The sequence below is a fragment of the Rissa tridactyla genome, chromosome 22 (genome assembly GCF_028500815.1).
Source record: "Rissa tridactyla isolate bRisTri1 chromosome 22, bRisTri1.patW.cur.20221130, whole genome shotgun sequence".
Taxonomy (NCBI): Eukaryota; Metazoa; Chordata; class Aves; order Charadriiformes; family Laridae; genus Rissa; species Rissa tridactyla.
Genome location: NC_071487.1, coordinates 2,569,655 through 2,591,024, shown reverse-complemented (window position 1 = coordinate 2,591,024; position 21,370 = coordinate 2,569,655). Strand labels below are relative to the sequence as shown.

Genomic DNA, 21,370 nt, shown 5'->3' with positions numbered 1-21,370 from the left:
GGCCCCGTTACGGCGCAGGAGGAGCGATGCTCAAATTTGGCTTTTCCCACCGGCTTTTCCGTTTCTGTGTGTAACTTCGCAAAAAAAAAAAGTAGAGGGGAGAAAAAAACTCGGTCCTTCAAGGATCAAGAGCGGTTTTGCTTTGGGGGGGCCTGTGAGTACCTTTAGGGGGGCCCCGCAGTGGGGTACCAGCCCCAGCCCGGTGCCGGCGAGCACCGATGCGGGCACGAAATCCCACGGGAAGAGTCATTCCATCCAGGTCACCGTCACTTGCCTGGTGCACCCGCAGCCGGCCAGCGCGGTTCTGCCCCCAAATTAGTCTGATGAGGGCACATCTTGTTAGAGAAATAGAGAAATGGCATCTGGAGACGGAGAGGGGCCGGTGGCCGAGTGCTCCCTCGCCACGCGGCGATGGGACGCGCCTGGCAGCGGGCAGGCTGTGCCGCGGGACCACTCGCCACGGCCGGGCCCAACCCCGGGCTGCATCGCCTGCGTTTTCGGCACCGGTTTGGTGGGAAACCTCTCCGACGTGCCCTGTGTCCTGCGGGACGTGGTGCCGGCACTTCGCCGCCGGTTTGGCAGGCTGGCGCTTGCATTTAAACAAATTTTGTTTTTCTTCTCTGTTATAAAGCCTCCCCTTAGCCCCGGGGAGCGGGGATTGCTGCTTTTTCTAGATCTGCAAACAGGCTGAAATAATAGCTCGGGGTGTACCCATTTATCTCCGTGTCTATCTCGTCCCGCATCCCATCTCATCCCACTCTGTCACCCAGTCCTGTAATATCTCAGCATCTCCCTTAAGCAAAAGACGACAATAAAGTGTAAATGGGGAGTGTTGGCTCTGGAGCATAATGATGGCAATTTAGATGCCAGCCGTAATTTCCCCGCCGTTGCCCCAGGTAACGGGAGCCGCTGTCTCCTGTGGGAGCGCGGCCGAGCCGGGACGAGGTTACCCCCGCTCTCCCGCGTCTCGTCGCGGGTTTCTTTGTCTTTTACGTTAAAAGCAGGGAAAGGGAAATATCCATAAACGAAGGAGCGAGCCTCGGGAGGGGCGGCCCGCCGGGATGGAGCTCCCTGATCCCTGGCTGGGCCAGCACCGGTCCTTGGCCAACGGCGTGGCTGGTGCCGGCTGGCGGGATGCCGGGGCTGGGGAAAGCCCGGCCAGTGGCGGGTTCTGCATAGGAATTTGCATACATTACCCACAGCCCCTGCCCTCCCCAGCCCGCCGGGGTGTGGGGGGAGAGCTGCGTGTGCCGGCTCGTCCTGCCGCCGCGTGCTCCGGCTCGCCGAAACCGCCCGGTGGCCTTTGCCGCACCCAAAGGTGGTTGGGAAAAAGCAATTTTTGGAAGGAGTGAGTTCGGCCCTGGCCCCGCGCCGCGGGCGCGGTGCCCGCCGGGGAAACGCCTGCGCCGCCAAAACCGCCGCAAAACCGGCACCCGGCCATAGAGTTGCCAAATTTTGAAGGATGAGGAAAAAAAATAGCGCAAGAGACCCGGTTCTCAGGGTCCTTCCCCGCCGGGTTGTGCATCCTCTGGGTGGGAAAAACGATGACTCGGTTACGGATGTGCTGACGCGGCAGCTCCGTGCCCCAGGGGCCGCGGCTGGGGGCGACTCAGGCAGGCTGATGCCGAAGCCGCGCCGGGGCACGCCGGGACGGCCCCGGTGACTCAGGAGGGGAGCGTGTGTGCGGGAGAGGCCGGTGAGGGCAGGTCGGAGCAGGCAGGGTCGGGCAGCCCGTGCACGATACCACGGGTGCCGAGGGGGGGCTGCCGGGGGGGCCCTTGGTGCTCACACCCTGCTACGCCGCTTGCCGGTCCCAGCAGCTCTCGGCACAGTTCAGTTTCTCTGGTTCAGGCCATAGGGACAGGTGGTGCTGCCCATCCCTGTCCCCATTCCTGTCCTCGTCCCCATCCCTGTCCCTGTCCCCATCCCTGTCCCTGTCCTCAACCCCATCCCCGTCCACATCCCCATCTCCATCCCTGTCCCCATCCTCGTCCCTGTCCCCATCCTCATCCCTGTCCCCATCCCTGTCCCTATCCTTGTCCCTGTCCCCATCCTTGTCCCTGTCCCCATCCTCATCCCTGTTCCCATACCTGTCCCCATACTTGTACCCATCGCTGTCCCCGTCCCCATCCCTGTCCCCATCCCATCCCTGTCCCCATCCCTTTCCCCGTGCCCATCCCTGTCCCTGTCCCCATCCCCATCCCTGTCCCCATCGCTGTCCCCATCCCTTTCCCCATCCCTTTCCCTGTGCCCATCCCTGTCCCTGTCCCTATCCCTGTCCCCGTCCCTGTCCCCATCACTGTCCCCATCCCCATCCCCGTCCCTGTCCCCATTGCTGTCCCCATCCCTGTCCCTGTCCCCGTCCCCATCCCTGTCCCCATCCCTGTCCCCATCCCCGTCCCTGTCCCCATTGCTGTCCCCATCCCTGTCCCCATCCCCGCCGCCGGCCATGGCTGCGCGGGGGCTGTCAAACGGCATTAAGCCCAAACTAACCTCCCGTCCGTGGGAGCCGTCACCGTCATTCCAGATAACTGTAATCGAGCTGCTGAATATGTAGCCGGGCTCGGAGTTTTGTCGTTGAGATAAATATTGATATTAAAGCTGTCAGGGCTGGCGAAGTGACGCTGACACCCGCTCTGCCGGTGTCTCGCCGCCTGACCCATGGGCTCCCGCCGGCCGCGGCTCTGCACGGCCCCGGCTCCCGCCGGCGGCACCGGGGGGGGTTCACCCCATCCCAAAGAGAGGGGAGCGTTTCCCGGAGCACCGGCCGGGCTTTGCCTCAGCGCTGAAGCAAAGGGACGACCGTGGGCTCTCAGCCTCCAGGGTCCCCAACCGAAACGGTCCCCGCGTCCCTCTCTCCACACCTGCCCCGACCCCGGGGGCTCGGGGACCCCCATACACCCCGCAGCCGCCATCAGGAGGACCAGCACCCCCCGCCCTGCCCCAGTTTTGGCCAGCAGCAGCATTTCCAGGTAATGCGGTTACAGCCGGGACCGGTGCTTCCAGCTGGAAAGTTCCTTGGAAGAGCTCGTGGGTTTATGCTTAGGGAAAAAAAGGGTCCCTTGGTGGGTGCTGCAGCCCCTGGGGTGGCACCCGCAGCCCGGCTGGCCCAGCAGAGCCGCGGCCAGTGAGCACGGGGGCTCAAACATCTGGGAAATTCCAAAGTAAATGTAATTCCACCGCCGCTGTTCCCGCTTTTCGGTTTGATCCTGCCGGATTTCGCCTGACGCCGCTTTTCCCGCTCTGCCGGACCGGCTGCTCACCCGCCGCCCGCTCTCCTGTCCCTGGGGAAAAGGAAAGAAAAGGAGAAAATCGTAATGGGCATCCCTAAACCGCCACCGCCCGGCCGGGGCTGGGGGAGCCTCGTGCCCATCGCCCTGCGCCCGCCGCCCCGCGCCAGTGCCCGTCCCTCCTCCCGCCCCGCCGCGCTCCCGCTCGCTCCTTTATTTTTTTAATTAGCCCGGTCGCTATCTGGCACCAAAGTGCGTTTCCAACCACCGCACTCAGGAAACCTCATTAACACAGATCAAAAGGAGCTTTTAATGATTTATAAAGGTGCAGCAGTTTGGAGAAATTAAATAATTTAGGCGGTGTGTGTACGGCGGGTCCCCCAGGACCCGCATTACAGGCGTTCCGTGAGCCGCAAGCCCGAGATGCGCTTTCCCCGCTCTGCCCCTCCGCCGCCGCGCTGGGAACGCTTCCGGAGCGCGCACGGCGCTGCACGGCCCCCCCTGGGACCGGGGCTCAGCAACCGCCTCCGTTCTGCGGGGCGAGGAGAGACGGGGCAGCTCCCGCCGTGACTCCGAGCATCGTCTCGCTCCCGCGAGCACCGGGGCTCAGCCGGCTTGGGATGCCAGGATCCCCCCGGCGCAGGTTTGGGAGGCGGCGGGTGCCGGGGGGTTGGCCGCGCTCGCTCTCCGGCCACGCAAAATATTTTACCGACATGGTTAAAATACACCTTGGCACCGTCGGGGTGGTGGGGCAGGGCTGGAGGGGGGGTGTCCGATCCCGTCGGACCGACGCTGGATGGACCCAGGTGTCCAGGCGCATCCCTCTCCATCCCCTCCCGGACGCCGCCAGTGGGTTTTGCCTCTTTTGCCCGAGCGCCGCGACCGCTCTTGGGCGGGGAAAATGGTTGTGTGACCAAGACGTGGCCAAAATTGCCCTGGCGGTGCCGCCCGGCCGAGGAGATGGGAAACCCACGGGAAAAACCAGCTTAAACCTTCCCGGCGTGGAGTGGAGTCCGTTGCCGGCTACGGACAGGCCTGGAACCAGCCGAGCGATGGGATTAACGGAGAAAAAAAGCTAAACGGAGCCGGGCGGACGCCTCCTCCCGCGGGGACCGTTCCCCGCTGCCCCCCCCAGCGCCCGGGAGCCGCTTTGTGCCTATTTCCCTGTGCCTGGGTGGGGGACACACACACACACCCCCAGGACGGGGGCCGGCGGGGGGCTGGCGGTGGCCAGGGGCCGCCGCTGAATTTTTATCAGGTTGTGTTTCAAAAGCAGCGAGAGGGCGAGGTTGGGGGCTGGTTTCGGGGCCGGGGGGGGGGGGTGGTGGTGGGGTGGTGGTTTGAGGAAGAGGCGGGGGGGGAAGGTAGGAGGGGGGGGTCGCCGCTGTGTTTTATTTTGCTCTGTAATAGGCTTATTACTCCCGATCACGCTGTGACGATTTGAATGAAGGAGATTTCAGGAGATGAAAGCGTCAGGGAGGTTTTTAAGCATCTCAGCGCCTGGCCCCCGCAAGGACGGGTGCCCTTGGAGGCGGGGGACCCCCCCCCACTCCCCCCTCCCCCCCGCCGGCAGCACCCTGCCCCACACCCTTCCCCACTTCGTTGCCCCCCCAGCCCCCTTCCAGCCCCTCGCTCCTCCGATGGTTACAAACCTCCTAATTTCCAGCCTCAATTTATTCATGGCCAGTTTATACCCATTTGTTTACGTGCCAACACTGTTCTTCAGCTTAAATAGCTCTTTTCCATCCATAATATCTCTCCCCCCCCCCCCCCCAGCCCCGTATTTCAGCGAGCGCAATCATATCTCTTTTCAAGCTGTTCAGGAAAGAAAAATCTGAATTATTTAACCCTTGGGACACTGGCTGGTCTCGCGGGGTGTAGCAAGACCCAGAGATAAAGACGCTTTATTTCTGCACTGGGTCGCTGCCCTTGTTCGGGAGATTTTGGCGGGGGGGGGGGGGGGGGGCGGATCCTGCTGCTACCCGGAGGGGAAACTGAGGCACCAGCCGTGGTGGAGGGGAGTGGGACCAGGGTGGGGGTTTTGGGACACCCGGGGTGGGGATAGCCGGGGGGCGGTTTGGGCACGGGCAGGGTTTGCTCTGCCCCCCGGGGCCGGGGGTCTTGGGGCGAGGATGACTCCGGGGTGCGGGTTTGCGGGACGGGCTCTCGGGAAGGGTTTTCCCATCCACGGTGAATATCCGAGAAGTGAAAACTTTGGAAGCCAACAGGCTCCCGGCACGGAGATGCCACCCTTTGGGTGCCATCGTGGCGCGGGAGCACGGGCAGGGTTTGGGTGCCACCGCGGCGCGGGTGGAGGGGAGGGAGGGCGACGGAGCCGCTTCGTGAGCTCTGCTATTTTATTCCGGGCAATTTCACTCCAATGGATTCCCGCTCTGGCCGTGCAAAGGGGCAGGCGGCACGTGACGCCAGCGGGGGAAAATTATCAATTAAACGCAGACCGAGATGGAGACGGGGACGGGGGGGGAAGCGGGGCAGGTGCCAGCATCACCGGGCTCAGCGGGCGCCGGGACCCCCGGGTGCTGCGGGGTGGGAGCCGTGGCCGCCCCGGGAAGGGGGTGCACTGGCAAGGCCACGGGGTGTCCCGGGGGGGGGTTTTCTCCATGCGGATGGGGGGCAGCGGAGGGACCGGGAGCCCAGCGAGCATCCCGCCTGTCCCCTGCCCTGCCGGCAGAGCAGGCCCCGGCTGTCAGGCAGCGCTAACAGTAACGAATGCCCCTAATGAAGCACCCAATTAGCCAGGATCCCAGCCTTAATGGTAGCTGACAGAGCTGAAAGCCGCGAGTAGTCAATTGTCAAGTGTAACATCCCGGAGGGGGTGAGGCGGGGAGGCTGCGCCATCCGTCTCTGTCAGGGAAAAACAAAGCTCCCGCCTTAACCCCTTTGGCGGTGGGCGAGCGCCGTGCCCGCCGGCGGGGGACGGTGGCGGCGGTGGGCTGTGGCGTTGGCCCCGGTGGTGGCATCGGCCCCGTCCCAGGGCATCAGCCCTGGTGATGACATCGGCCCCAGTGATGGCATCAGCCCCATCCCATGGCATCGGTCCCATCCCATGGCATCAGCCCTGGTCCAGGACATCATCCCCAGTGATGGCATCAGCCCCATCCCATGGCATCGGTCCCATCCCATGGCATTGGCCCCAGTGATGGCATCAGCCCCATCCCATTGCATCAGCCCTGGTCCAGGACATCATCCCCAGTGATGGCATCAGCCCCATGCCATGACATCATCCCCGTGCTGGCATCATCCTCATCCCATGGCATTGGCCCCGATGATGGCATCAGCCCCATCCCATGGCATCATCCCCCATGGTGGCATCATCCTCATCCTATAGCATCGGCCCCAGTGATGGCATCAGCCCCATCCCATGGCATTGGCCCCGGTAATGGCACCAGTCCAGTCCCATGGCATCAGCCCTGGTCCAGGACATTGGCCCCAGTGATGGCATCATCCCTGTCCCGTGGCATCACACCCATGGTGGCATCGTCGTCATCCCATGGCATCGGCCCCAGTGATGGCATCAGCCCTGTCCCATGGCATCACCCCCATGGAGGCACCATCCTCATCCCATGGCATCGGCCCCGGTGATGCCATCAGCCCCGTCCCATGGTGCGCATCACCCTGACCATGGCATCGACCCACTGTCTGTCCTGGAGGGGTGGGGGCTGCCCTGCACCCGATACTGGGGTGACCCCCGGGCACCCCCCATCCCTGTGCACCCTGGCACTCTCCTCGTTTCCCATCGGAATAACAGAAACCTGGATTTGCTCGAAACTGAGCTTTTCATTTGGCTTGAAAACATGAATCGGTGTGCCAAAGCGGGGGGGTCTCTCCTCGCTTCCTACGATTCCCAGTGGATCAAAGAGCCGGGGATTTGCCCTGAGCCGGTGTCCCCATGTCTCGAGGGCTCAATGGAGACAGGGACAGGGCTCCTTGTCCCGCTCACCCTGGGCTGGCACATGTCGGGAGCGGAAACCACGCGCGTGTCCGAGACGGGGGTGCGGGGACCGCGGTGTGTGCCAGCCCGGAGCGGTGTGTGCCGGGCACGGGGCTCTGCCGCTCCCAGCGTTCCCTGGCCGTGCTTTGGCAAAGCCGTGGCTCCTGCAAGCTCGCCGCTGCTCACCGGGAGCGCGCCGGACCCTGGGGAGCCGGCGAGGGGCCGCTGGCACCCGGCTCGGCCCCGGCCGCTTGCCCTTCCCTGCCCCGCCGAAAGGCGTATTTTCATTTTTTTTTCTATTTGGAAGCAGACGAATTAGCGACGTGCCTCGTTTAGACAGTTCAAATCCCACTCATTTTAATTAGCGCGGCCTGGCAGCCCTGCTGCGGGTATTACACGGGGCGACAGCGCGCTTTCCAGGTGGCGGGTTTTTAAAATGCTGTTGACATTTTGCGAACTGAATGACTTAAACGATAACAAATTAACAGACGGCTGCGTGCGTGCGTGCGCGCGGGGCTGGCTCGGCGTGAGCCTCCGCCACGCGCCTCTGTGAGCAAATTCGGTTATCTGAGCGTGTCCGAGCGTCGGCGCCGCTCCCCATGCTGTGTGCTGGGGGCTCGGCGTGGTGACAATCCTTGGGGACAACTTTTGGGGGGGTGGAAAGTGCCAGATCCGACCCTGCTGCTCCGCTGCTGGGTCCTGGCACCGCTCCCCGTGCAGTGTGCTGGGGGCTCGGCACGGTGACACTCCCTGGGGACAGCTTTTAGTGGGGGGATGCTCTGGATCCGACCCCGCTGTTCCGGTGCTGGGTCCCGGCGGCACCGCGGAGCCGGAGTTGGGTGCAAGCGGTTACTGCCGGAGAGACAGGGCTCCATGTGGGCACCCCGTTACGCCAGCGCTTCCTGGTAGCCCCCAGATGCGGGCTGGCGGTGCGGTTATCTGCCCAGTGGTGCCGGAGGGACGTAAAGCCAACGCCAGCTGGGACGAGGCGGTGGCAGCTCCGGTCCCACAGCGAGCGGAGGTCAGTGGTGGCTCCGACGGCCAGTGCCTGGGATGGAACGGGACAAGGACAGAGCGGCGCCATGAGCCGATGTCCGGCACCAGGGGCTCTGCCCGGCCGTGGGATGCCCCATGCCCGGCGCAGTGGCACAGAACCCCCGTCCCCGTGTCCCCCTGAGCCCCGCAGCGGTGCGCGGTGGCACGGCACGGCCACGCTCCCCTCCCAGCGGCTGCTTCGGGCCCCAGGGTCACACGTGTCGCGGAGCTGCCGGGGGGGAATATTGGATCAGGCAGGAATGTAATGTTTATAGGAGGGGGTGAGTCGGCAGGGGGAAACGGAGACATAAAGATTCACCGGTGAGGAAAAGCCAGGACAGAGCCGAGACAAAGTCACCTGCTGCCGGGGGACGCGCGGCCCCGGGGGTGGCAGCCCCGGTGCCCCCCCAGCACTCGAGGGGACGCAGGAGGGTGTGGGTGTCCCGCGGTGGCAGACAGGGACGTCTGCTGCCTGTCCCGTCTCTGGGGACAGGGATGGGATGGGATGGGGACAGGAATGGGTGGGAACAGGAATGGGATGGGAATGAATGGGATGGGATGGGATGGGGACAGGGACAAGGATGGGGACAGGAATGGGATGGGGACAGGGAAAGGAATGGGATGGGATGGGGACAGCGATGGGATGGGGACAGGAATGGGATGGGGATGGATGGATGGATGGATGGATGGGATGGGATGGGGACAGGGACAGGGATGGGGACAGGGAAAGGAATGGGATGGGATGGGGACAGGGATGGGTGGGAACAGGAATGGGATGGGATGGGATGGGATGGGGACGGGACAGGGATGGGGACAGGGATGGGGACAGGGATGGATGGGGACAGGGATGGATGGGGACAGGGAAAGGAATGGGATGGGATGGGGACAGGGATGGGTGGGAACAGGAATGGGATGGGATGGGATGGGATGGGATGGGGACGGGACAGGGATGGGGACAGGGATGGGGACAGGGATGGATGGGGACAGGGATGGATGGGGACAGGGAAAGGAATGGGATGGGATGGGGACAGGGATGGGATGGGGACAGGAATGGGGACAGAGACAGGAATGGGATGGGGACAGGGTTGGTGACAGGAAGGGAAGGTGACAGGGACGGGGATGGGATGGGATGGGGAGGGGGACAGGGATGGGGAGAGGGATGGGGATGAGGAAGGGGATGGGACGGAGACAGGGACAGGGATGAGGATGGGGACAAGGCACAGCCCCTGCAGCCCGGCGTGGCGGCTGCCACCATCCCTCGGCCAGCCCTGCTGGGGGACAGCCGGCTGGGGGGGGCTGTGGGCCCCTCCAAGGCTGGAGTCCCCCCACGCCCCCCCCCAACCCCCAAAACCTGTTCTTAGCTTTAATCCCGACTTTGTCCCTTGTGACCCCAAACACGTGGCGCTGGGCGAGAGGGTGGGGGGGGACGGGGACACCGAGGGGCTGGGGGGGCACGGGGGGTTCTCCCATGTTCAGTGGCGGGGGGGGGGGGGGGGAGCCCAGGACTCACCGCAGGCTGGGGTGCGCCATGCCGGGGGTCCCCACGGCTCCCCAGCACCCACCGTGTGTCCCCCCCCAGCACAGGGTGACCCCTCCCCGCAGCCCCCGCCAGCGCCCGTCTCCGTCTGTGCCATTTATCACAGCTAATCACCTTTAATTCAGCAATTTGTCAGTCCGGAGACGGCCCTTGGAGTTCGTTCATTTGGGGTTTTTTTCTTTTCTTTTTTTTTTTTTTTTTTTCCCAAAAAATATAATTATTGTTATTATTCCCCTGATAAGCGCAGGCCCTCCTGTTACAATCGCCTTTGCTTGGACTCTAATAACAATCATTAAAATAAATAATTATTTTTTTTTTTTTAAATAAAAGGCAGAGAGAAGAGGGTTGTTTTTTAAAAAAAAAAAAAAAATTGGGGGGGGTATTGTTTTGTATGCGTTGGAAAATTGTTTCCCAGTAAATCCCGGCCCTTTGTATTAATTTTACATTTTAAAATGTTACCTTGCCAGGGGCAGGGTTGGCACAACTGACTCGGGAAAGGAGAGAGAAGGAGAGAGAGAGAGAGAGAGAGAAAAAAACCCTTCTCCTTAATTAGCCCATTTCCCTGTGTGATCAGAGTGCTTATGAGGCAGGTAATGAGCTGGATGGGGGCTGGACGCGGCCGCTCGGCTGCTCCGGCGAGGCTGGACGACCAGTTCTCCCCGCTCCCGCCTCCCATCTTCGGTCCCCCCTTCCCATTTTGGGGTGCTGGGTGCCTTTTGGGTCACCCTCCGCCACCGCCGGCCGTTCGCTGCCATCCCCGCGCCCCCCCCGCCATCCACCCCGGGGATGCGCGCTTGGGGCGTCCTGTGTGATGAGTTTGAGCCAGTCTCAGCCCTGCTCGCAGCTGCTGGAGACTCAGGGGGTGTCGGGGAGCCCTGAGGCTGCTTTGGGGTGGCCGGGGGGGGCTGTGGCCACCGTCCCCATCCCACCCAGGCCCGCGCTGACCCCTCCGGCCACTGACTGCTCCAGGGCCGAGCCGCAGGGGTGCACGCGGAGCTGCTCCTCGGGGTCCGGGAGTGCTGACCCTGGAACCGTGGGATGTTCCTGGTTGTGCCGAGGCAGGGGGGGGCAGCTTTCTGCTGGTGGGAGAGTCGCGCTGCGGGAGCCTCCAATTAATTAGCAAAGAAAACGCGCTTGACATGGCCGGGGGGGGGGGGAGAAGCCAAGCTGCCAGGTTGGCTCCTGGGGGGGCCGGGGAGTTTGGCCGGCGAGCTTCACCGGCTGCCGCGCCGGTAGCTCCGGGGGTCTGCCGCGTCCCCCCACGGGCAGCAGTTTGGGGAGGAGGGGGGGGGTCGCAGGGGTCGCCCCGAGGAGCCGGTGGGCGGTGGGCGGCTGCCAGCATGCGCCGCGGCGTTCTCCAGCGCCGCTAATCCCTTAATCTCTCCCATAATCAGTGCCAGAAACGCAAATTACGCTGGGATTGCAGCGCACAGCTGCGGCGATGCCAACGCCGCCACGGCGTCGCCGTGAATAACGATTTATTTTATTTTTTATTTTTTTTTCCCCCGTTTGTGATTTGCTACCAAGCGGTGCCGGTTTATGGGGCGGAAAACAAAGAGGGTTAAACTGGTGGGGTAATGGGGCGGGGGGCAGGGGGGGGCAGCGGGGAGAGCGGTGCGAGATTGGGCTGGATGGGTCACGGTCAAAGCAAGGTTTTGGCGTTGCCGGGGCGGCCGGCATCCCCGCGGGTGGGATGGGGTGAAATGCGGCTCCCGCTGACGCCGCCGGCCGGCTTCTCCCGCAGGTTTCACCGGGGGGACTACACGGTGGAGGTGAGCATCAACGACTACCTGGACATCTACTGCCCCCACTACGAGGAGCCGCTGCCCGAGCGCATGGAGCGCTACATCCTCTACATGGTCAACTACGAGGGGCACGCGTCCTGCGACCACCGCCAGAAGGGCTTCAAGCGCTGGGAGTGCAACCGGCCCAACTCCCCCAACGGGCCCCTCAAGTTCTCGGAGAAATTCCAGCTTTTCACCCCCTTCTCGCTGGGCTTCGAGTTCAGACCCGGCCACGAGTACTACTACATCTGTGAGTGGGGGGCGACGGGGACGGGGATGGGGACGGGGACGGGAGGGGTGCCCGGGGGTCTGGCAAGCGCATCCCGGGGACGTCCCCGGCATCTCCCCGCGGCGCAGACTGGACCCGGCGTCTCCGGCTCGCGGCAGAGATCCCAACCGGCACACGCTGGGTGCCGAAAGCCTTCGGCGGGGGCTCTGTCATGGGCACGGGGTGGCCACCAGAGCGGCCAGGATTTTTCCAGGGACCACGGGATGCTGGGGACGTCGTCTCATCCCCACGGGAGCCCCCACCGGGCACCGGTAAAGGTGCTGCGCCGGGGTGGAGGCACAGCCCCGCGTGCTCCCGTGTATTCCCAGGTATTCCCCACGCTCCCGTGTATTCCCGCACACTCCCGTGTATTCCCATGTATTCCCCACGCTCCCGTGTATTCCCGCACATTCCCGTGTATTCCCATGTATTTATTCCCCATGCTCCCCTGTATTCCTGTGCTATCCCACACGCTCCCATGTATTCCCATGTATTCCCACATGCTCCTGTGTATTCCCATGCTCTCCCGCACACTCCCGAGTATTCCCGCACTCTCCCACATGCTCCCATGTATTCCCGCGCACTCACGTGTATTCCCACATGCTCCCATGTATTCCCGTGCTCTCCCACGCACTCACATGTATTCCCATATATTCCTGTGTATTCCCGTTTATTCCCACATGCTTCCCTGTGCTCCCGTGTATTCCCATGCTCTCCCACACGCTCCTGTGTATTCCTGCACGCTCCATATTCCCACACTCTCCCACGTGCTCCCATGTATTCCCGCACGCTCCCCTGTATTCCTGTGTATTCCCGCATGCTCCCATGTATTCTCCTGTTTTCCCGTGCTCTCCCACACGCTTCTCTATATTCCCATGTATTCCCATGTATTCCTGCACGCTCCCATGTATTCCTGTGCTCTCCCACATGCTCCCATGTATTTCTGCACACTCCCATGTATTCCTGCATGCTCCTGTGTATTCCCGTGTATTCCCGCATGCTTCCATGTATTCCTGTGTATTCCTGTGCTCTCCCACATGCTCCCGTGTATTCCCGCACACTCCCATGTATTCCCACACGCTCCTGTGTATTCCTGCACTCTTCTGCACGCTCCCGTGTTTTCCCCCGTGCTCCTGTGTATTCCCGCACGCTCCCAAGTATTCCCGCCATCTCCCACATGCTCCCGTGTATTCCCGCGTGCTCCCGTGTATTCCCGTGCTCTCCCACACGCTCCCATATATTCTATTCCCGCACACTCCTGTGCATTCCCACATGCTCCCGTGTATTCCTGCACGGTCCCGAGTATTCCCATGCTCTCCCGCATGCTCCTGTGTATTCCCGTGTATTCCCGCACACTCCCACCTATTCCGGCACGCTCTCATGTGTTCCAGCACTCTCGGGGCTGCGCTCCGCTCTCTTGCCCAGCGGATGAAGCCCAAACCGGCCGACCTGCTCCCGGGAAAACTCCTCGGCAGGGTGCCAGGCGCTGCCCGTGGGATCGGGTGCCCCCGGGACAGCGCGGATCAGGCCCTTCCTTGGATTTCCGCCTCTGGAGCGTCCGTGCACGGGGGGGCCAGGACAGAGGAGGGGGAGAGGAACCGGATCGGCTTCCTCAGGAGCCCGCCGGAGCCATGGAAAAATAAGCTAATGGGGCTGGGATGAGGCGCTGGGAGTCCGGCAATCAATAGAGGGGAAAATAAAAATAAAAATAAATGGGAAAGCGTGACCCCCAAGCACTCGGCAGTGCCACGGGGGGACAGGGACGCCTCTTCCCGCGCGGCAGCCAGCCGGCACGCTTATCTCCCTTATTATTTCTCCCCCTTTTTCCTAAAGCATCTGTTTTCGGCCCACTTAATTTGTTCCTTTTATCTATATTAAATTACCATTTTTCCGCCGCGCCCCCCCGCCCCCCCCCACCTTCTCCCTCTTCCCCGGTAAAATGTCACTCGCCGAATAACCCCGTCTACAACTCTCTCTTTGCCTTCCCCTGTTTTATTTTATTTTTTTTATTATTATGATGATTTTATTTTTTTTTATTTTTAATGTCGTTAGGGAGAGATTACACAGAAGTAAATGGTGAAGCTGATCATTGCTAAACCGGTTAGAATTCACGTCATGCGGAGCATTAGAAATTATGCCTCTTTGAGGAACCGTATTTAGCAGACATGAAAGAAAAGAAATTACCTCCTCCTCCAGCTCGCAAATTGGAATGCCATTAACCTCGCGGGCACGGGGCCGCGCGCGTGCTCCCGGTGGCGGGTCAAGGGCACGGGCTGGCCCCGGGGATGGAGCCGGCGGACGGAGCTGCTGCGGGATGTCCGCGATGCCGCTCGGCACGGCTCGGCATGGCAGGGCACAGGGTGGCACGGCATGGCTCAGCATGGCACGGGACGGCACGGCATGGCTCAGCGTGGCGTGGCATGGCATGGCATGGCTCAGCATGGCACGGGACGGCATGGCATGGCTCAGCGTGGCATGGCATGGCATGGCATAGCATGGCACGGGACGGCACGGCATGGCTCAGCGTGGCGTGGCATGGCATGGCATGGCTCAGCATGGCACGGGACGGCACGGCATGGCTCAGCGTGGCATGGCATGGCATGGCATAGCATGGCACGGGACGGCACGGCATGGCTCAGCGTGGCGTGGCGTGGCATGGCATAGCATGGCACGGGACGGCACGGCATGGCTCAGCGTGGCGTGGCATGGCATGGCTCAGCATGGCACGGGACGGCATGGCATGGCTCAGCGTGGCATGGCATGGCATGGCATAGCATGGCACAGGACGGCATGGCTCAGCGTGGCACAGCATGGCATGGCATAGCATGGCACGGGACAGCATGGCATGGCTCAGCATGGCAGGGCACAGGGCGGCACGGCATGGCATAGCATGGCACGGGATGGCACGGCATGGCTCAGCGTGGCACAGCATGGCATGGCATGGCATAGCATGGCACGGGATGGCACGGCATGGCTCAGCATGGCTCGGCATGGCATAGCATGGCACGGGACGGCATGGCATGGCTCAGCATGGCAGGGCACAGGGTGGCACGGCATGGCATAGCATGGCACAGGATGGCATGGCATGGCTCAGCGTGGCACAGCATGGCATGGCTCGGTATGGCACAGAATGGCATGGCACAGCATGGCATGGCTCGGTATGGCACAGAATGGCATAGCTCAGCATGGCATGGCATGCCAGGGCATGACACAACGTGGCATGGGACAGCATGGCATGGCATGGCTTAGCATGGCACGGCATGGCACAGAATGGCACAGCATGGCTTGGCTTGGCTTGGCATGGCACAGCATAGCATGGCTTGGCATGGCATGGCATGGCATGGCGTGAGATGGCACGGCATGGCTTGGCATAGCATGGCACGGCATGGCACAGGACGGCATGGCATGGCTTGGCATGGCATAGCATGGCACGGAATTGCGCAGCACAGGTTAGCATGGCATGGCATGGATTAGCATGGTATGGCATGGCATGGCATGGCTTGGCATGGCATGAGATGGCATGGCATGGGACAGCATGGCACCTCCTGGCATGGCACGGCACGGCATGGCATGGCAGGCACCGGGCGCAGCTCGCATCACTCTCTCCCTTCCCGCGTGGGGTTCAGTGCCAGGGAGGAAAAGAGAAGGGAAGGGCGAAAAAAACCCACCCCTGGGGAGGCTCCGCAGCGTCTCCGGCAGCGCCACGAGGTGGCTGTGCCAGGGCTGTGCCGGGGCTGTGCCAGGGCTGTATCAGGGCTGTGCCCGGGCTGTACCATTGCTGTGCCAGGGCTGTGCCCAGGCTGTGCCAGGGCTGTATCAGGGCTGTGCCGGGGCTGTACCATTGCAGTGCCAGGGCTGTATGAGGGCTGTGCCAGGGCTGTGCCAGGTCTGTGCCAAGGCTGTGCCAGGGCTGTGCCAGGGCTGTGTCAGGGCTGTGCCAGGGCTGTGCCATTGCTATGCCAGGGCTGTACCAGGGCTGTGCCAGGGCTGTGTCAGGGCTGTGCCAGGGCTGTGCCATTGCTATGCCAGGGCTGTACCAGGGCTGTGCCAGGGCTGTGCCGGGGCTGTATCAGGGCTGTACCATTGCTATGCCAGGGCTGTGCCAGGGCTGTGCCAGGGCTGTGCCGGGGCTGTGCCGGGGCTGTACCATTGCTATGCCAGGGCTGTACCAGGACCGTGCCAGGACCGTACCAGGGCTGTACCATTGCTGTACCAGGGCTGTACCATTGCTATGCCAGGGCTGTGCCAGGGCTGTACTGGGGCTGTGCCAGGGCTGTGCCATTGCTATGCCAGGGCTGTGCCAGGGCTGTGCCAAGGCTGTGTCGATGGCATGGGCAAGGTGGTGCCGCCGGTGCAGGATGTGACCATCAAGAGGTGCGGGGGTGCACAGCCCCCATCGCCGGGGGTGGCGGCGTGCAGGAAGGGGGGGGACAGGGGTGACAGGACAGGGGTGACAGGGAGCCAACGGAGCCTGCGGCCCCTCTGCGCCTGCTCCGCACCTTTATTTGGTAAAAATAAACGGAACGGGTCCTGTGGAGCAACGGGGGGGATCCCCCGTGTCACCATCCCCCTGCCCCGGGCCCCGCCATGTCCCCCCCTAAGCACCAGAGGCGGGGGACGGTGGTGGCCCAGTGCCACTGGAGGGGACAGGGGGTGCCGGGGCAGCGCTGGCCCCTCGCTGCCGGCTCTCCTGCGAGCGGCATCCCGATTCCCCCTTCTTCCAGCTGAAATTAAACTTTATTGCGAATAATGCTCTCTCCCCTTCTTTAATTCAAAAAAAAAAAAAAAAAAAAAAAAAAGAGAGAGAGAGAGAGAAAAGAAAATTAAATTCCTTTAAAAACATATATATAAAAATCACATTTTCTCGTATTGAGAAGGGACTTTCACCAAGATAATTATTGCAATTACTCCCTTTCTCTCTCCCAAGGAATATTATTTTTATTCTCTGCCTTTATCCTCATTTCGCCTGTTCCGGGAGAGCCGGGCAGCCCTCCGCGACGGGGACAAAAGCCACACGGGCCGTGTCCCCTGTCCCCAGAGGGAAGCCCCAGCTGTGCTGGGACCACCAGGGACCCTTTACTGGTCTCCCCTGGGATGGGGCAGCCCCAGGCTCCCTCCCACTACAAACTGGGGCGGGGGGGGAGGTTCTGCTGTGCTGGGGATGCTGTGGGGCGGCTCAGCCGCTGGCTGTGTCCCCCCGCCAGCTCCGGGGGGGGCTTTCCCCACAACAAGCGGGTGCTGGGACCCCCAAGGCGATGCCCCGGAGGACCCTCCGTGGTGGATCCTTATGGCATCCATCGAGGGGTCCCTGCGGGATGTTCCGCGCTGCCGTAACGGCCGTGGCGGGGGCTCGGCAGGCAGGGTTTGCCCGCGCCGGGGGAGGGCAGCCCCCCCCGTGGTGGCTTTTATGGTGGCGACTGTACCCTTCCCAGCGCGGACGCCCCCCCGTCACCGGCCCTGTGCAGTGGGGCTGGATGCGACCACCCATCTCCCAGCCCTGCCCCGGGCATCCCAGTGGTGCTGTAGGGGGTCACGGCGTGCATGGACCTTTTGGGGGGTCCCTGCTCTGTCCCCATGGTGGGGGCCGAGCCGCTGCCCCCCCTAACCCCCCTCTTTCTCTCCCCTTTGCTTCTCTGCAGCCGCGTCCTCCCCGAACACGGTGGACAAATCCTGCCTGAAGCTGAAGGTTTATGTTCGGCCGACAAGTGAGTGAGCCGGGGGGAGCCGGGGGTGCCCCGGGGTGGGGGTCCATCCTGCCCCACGGGGCAAGGGTGATGCTCTCGGTGGCCCTGGGCGAGTGGGGACCGTGGAGGGGGACGCAGGTCCCCCCCCGGCTGACACCCTGATGGGGAGGGGGACGGTGTCTGGACCGCGGCGGGCGCGTCGCCTGCGTGGGGGACATTTACTGCTGGGTTTCAGATAGGAGGAGTCCGGGGGGGCGGGTTGGAGGGGGAGAAAAAAAAATAATAATCTCTGCACAGTGGCTACTTTTCAGAATCAAATAACTCAGCCATTTAAAAAAACAAATTAATAATTTTCTTCTCCTGTTAACGTGTAATTAGCAAATGGCAGCAGCTCTCCCTGGGGAAGGGCTGAGTGCCTGCAAAATGTCACCATTTAAAAGGATGTCTTTCTTTTTTTTTTTTTTTTTTAATTTTTTTTTCATTTTTTATTTGCATGGCTTTAAAATAAAACCCGATATAATGAAACCATCTGTAAAAAATCATTCTGTTTTGTTCAGGACTAGGGCATAATGGCGGGGAGGGGGGCAAAAAATCTTTTCTCCTGATATTATTTTTTTAATAATATCAGGATTTTATTATGCCGATGCCTTGCAGAGAGGAAGGGCCGCCTTTGCGCTGCCAAGGGAGAGGGGCTTTGCCCCGGGGGGGCTGCGGGGGCTCCCCGAGGGCCGTCCCGCGCTGGGCACCCCTCGATTGGGTCCAGCCCTGCGACAAATCCCTGAAACCTCCTCATTTACAAGCACCCGGCGCAGGGTGGGGGGACCCCGGTCTCGGGTGACCCCACACAGGGACCCTCCAGGAGAGCGGGGGGGTCACAAGGGGATGGAGCATCCTCAGACAGGACCAGGCTCTGCTTTTCCTGGCTCTGAGTCCATAAAAATCCTTAATCCGGTAACAAATGTGAGTGAGCTGAGCCCCGGGAGCCTGTTGACGGCTTTAGCCATCGCTTAACGTGGTCCCCGGAGCGCTCGGGGCTTCCACCAGTCGGGGTTTGGCTGTGGGACCACTGGGCTGTTGGCCGTAGTGGGCTGGTCTGTCCCTGGCCACGGCTGAGCCCCCCCCCCCCGGCCTCCGCAGCTGATGCCCCTGGCACAAGGGCACCCACCTCGGGCACGGGGGGCTGCGGGGGGCGGGTTTAGAGGGGATGGGGTGAAACGCTGCCTGATCCCAGTTAGAGGGCAGGGACCGGAGGGATCTGGGGGGGGGATCGGTACCCAGCTCCGCACCACGGGGGAGGAGGGTGCTGCATCAGTGGCATCCAGACCCCAACCCCCGGGGTGCTGAGCATCCCCCCTCTCTGCCAGGCTGGGATCAGACCCCAACCCCCGGGGTGCTGAGCATCCCCCCCTCTGCCAGGGCAGGATGGGACCCCAACACCTGGGGTGCTGATGCCAGGCTGGGATCAGACCCCAACCCCCGGAGCGCCGAGCATCCCCCCAGCTCTGCCGCCAGCTCACGCCTCCTTCTCTCTCTCCCTCCCCTTCCGCAGACGATTCCCTCTACGAGTCCCCGGAGCCCATTTTCACCAGCAACAACTCCTGCTGCAGCCTCAGGGTCCCCTCCGCCGTGCTGGTGGTGGTGCCGGTCGTCTGGACGCTGCTGGCCTCGTAGCACCGAGGGCGACGTGCCGGGGAGCGGCTCCCGGGGGGAAGGAGCCAGCCGGGGCCCGGGTCCCGGCCACCCCGAATCGCCTTCCAGCCCTGGCTACTGCGCTGCCCGGGGAGGTCGCCGGCGCGGAGGCTTGGTGCTGCTGGGGAGAAGCTCGCCCGGATCCTGCCACCGCGTGAAGTCCTTGTCCCCATATGGCCACCCGCGCCGGGAAGAGTGAGGGGCTGCCCCACGGGACGGATGCTGGCTGCGCACACCGACATCTCCCGGCACTGCACTGCGGCTCGCTGGGCTCCGGCTCTCCCTCTCGGATTCGCTTTTTACATTTCTAGACCAAATATAGAGTTCCTCGTTTGGCTTCTTTTTTTTTTTTTTTTTTAAAAAAAAAAAAAGGAAAAAAAATTTTATTTTTATTTGTCGGGTTGTTTCAGTCCGGGCTTCCCCGTGACAGACTGACCTGGCGCGGGGCCGGGCACAGCTCCCTCCCGCTGAGCCCCCGGCCGGGGCGGCCGCAGCACCCAGCCAATGCCGGGACAGATGGAGAGGACGCCGGGACAGACAGACGGGACACCCGCCATGGTGCCCACGGCTCCCTTGTCACAGACTCCTTCCCAGCCTGGCTGTGGCTCCGGCAGCAGGACGTCGCGGTGCCAGCCCTGCCGCGCTGCCCCTGCCACCCCCCGCCACGGGGCTGGGGGGCCGGGACGGACACGAGCCCCCGGTGGGGTGACCCCGTCCCCACTGCTCGTGCCGTGGATGTCACCGCTGTCCCCATGGGCGGCTCCGCGAGCGGCAAAGCAAACTGGACGCAGCCGAGGGGAGCAGCGGGGATGATGGAGGGCACGGAGAGCAGCGGGGACGATGGATGGCTGGCACACGGAGCACCGGGGACGGCTGGTGGCACAGGGAGCGCCGGGGATGACTGGTGGCACAGGGAGCACCGCCGGGCGCTGGGAGCCGGCAGGCCGGGCTCGCCCAGCAGCTGGGATGGCTCCGAAGGCGTTTGGCTGGAGCCGGGACCGGAGCCCCCATCCCGGCAGGGCTGATCTCTCCGGGGCAGGAGCACGGTGCTGGCCCGCCACGGGCAGGTTTTCCTCTTCCACACACAGCTCTGCACCGCGTGCCCCCGCCAACACCGCGGGGGTGCGAAACCCCCCCCTCCCAAGGGGTTGTCCAGGAGCCGCGTGCGGGACCATCGCGGCGCTCCCCATGGTCGCCCCTTCGCCCCCCAGCTGCTGCTGGCGTCCCCGGGGCTGGGCTTGGGGATTTTCTCCTTTTCCTTCTTTGCATTAATAAGAAAAACCCACCCAACCCCCCCGCCCCAGGCCGAGGTTGGCCCTGACCCCAGGGGGTGGCAGGAGCCCAGGGAGGGGTTCCCCCCGCAGCCCCCGGGGCCTGACCCCTCCTCGCCTTAAATCTGGGGCTGTCCCACCCCAGGGGGGGTCCCGTGCCCGTCCCACAGAGTCCCCCCACACACTTGGGGGGGTCGGTGGTCCCGGGGGATGAGGGCAATGGGCTCAGACCCGGCCAAAGCCCCTCCTGCCGGCGCCTTTCCCAAACCCACCCCAGACCCTTCGGTGGGGGGGGCCGGGTTGGGGGGGGGGGGGGCGAACCCCCGTCCCTGTACATAGAGCGCTATACTGTGAGCGGTTTTGGGTTTGTTTTTTGTTTTTTTTTTTATGTATTGTTGAGAATGAATTTTATGGAAGGGTTTATTTTATTTTTATTTTATTTTTTATTTTCTAGACTAGGAAGCTGAAATCTCGCAATAAAGCTCATCTCGACCATCCTCCCCCCCCCCCCGCCCCGCCCCCCCCCCAAAAAAAAAGTAAAAAAAAATAAAAAACAAAAACAAAACCCACAATAATTAAAAAAAAAATAAATAAAAATCGCATTCCCCGCTGTCCCATCCCTGTCCCCGTGTGTCCAGACCAGGTTGTGGTTCTCGAAAGGCGAGCGAAAGCACCGCGGGTGTCGGGGGGGGGGGGGGGGGGATGAGGGAGGGCACCCATCCTGCCGGGCGCTGAGCACCCACCGGGCTCCAGCAGCCCCCACCGGGCTCCAGCAGCCCCCACCCGCCGCGGTGCCGGCTCGGGGGGGGTGGGAGGGTGGGGGGGGGGGGGGCGAGTGGCGATGGCAAAACCTGGCTTTTGGTCTGTGTTTTATATATATATAGATTATATATATAAATATCTATATTGTGTACAGCGAC

At 62.5% G+C, this 21,370-nt stretch overlaps 1 protein-coding gene across 2 annotated transcripts in view; it reads left to right on the top strand.

Annotated features, from left to right (window-relative positions):
* EFNA2 (ephrin A2) overlaps positions 1-20,723 on the top strand; it is a 90,845-nt gene extending 70,122 nt beyond the window's left edge. For both annotated transcript variants that reach the window (XM_054181737.1, XM_054181738.1), the window contains 3 exons: positions 11,499-11,788; positions 17,446-17,511; positions 19,040-20,723. In XM_054181737.1, the coding sequence (XP_054037712.1) occupies positions 11,590-11,788; positions 17,446-17,511; positions 19,040-19,161 (387 nt within the window). In that variant the 5' untranslated portion in view covers positions 11,499-11,589 and the 3' untranslated portion in view covers positions 19,162-20,723. The remainder of the gene's footprint in view (positions 1-11,498; positions 11,789-17,445; positions 17,512-19,039) is intronic.
* Positions 20,724-21,370: the final 647 nt, after the last annotated feature.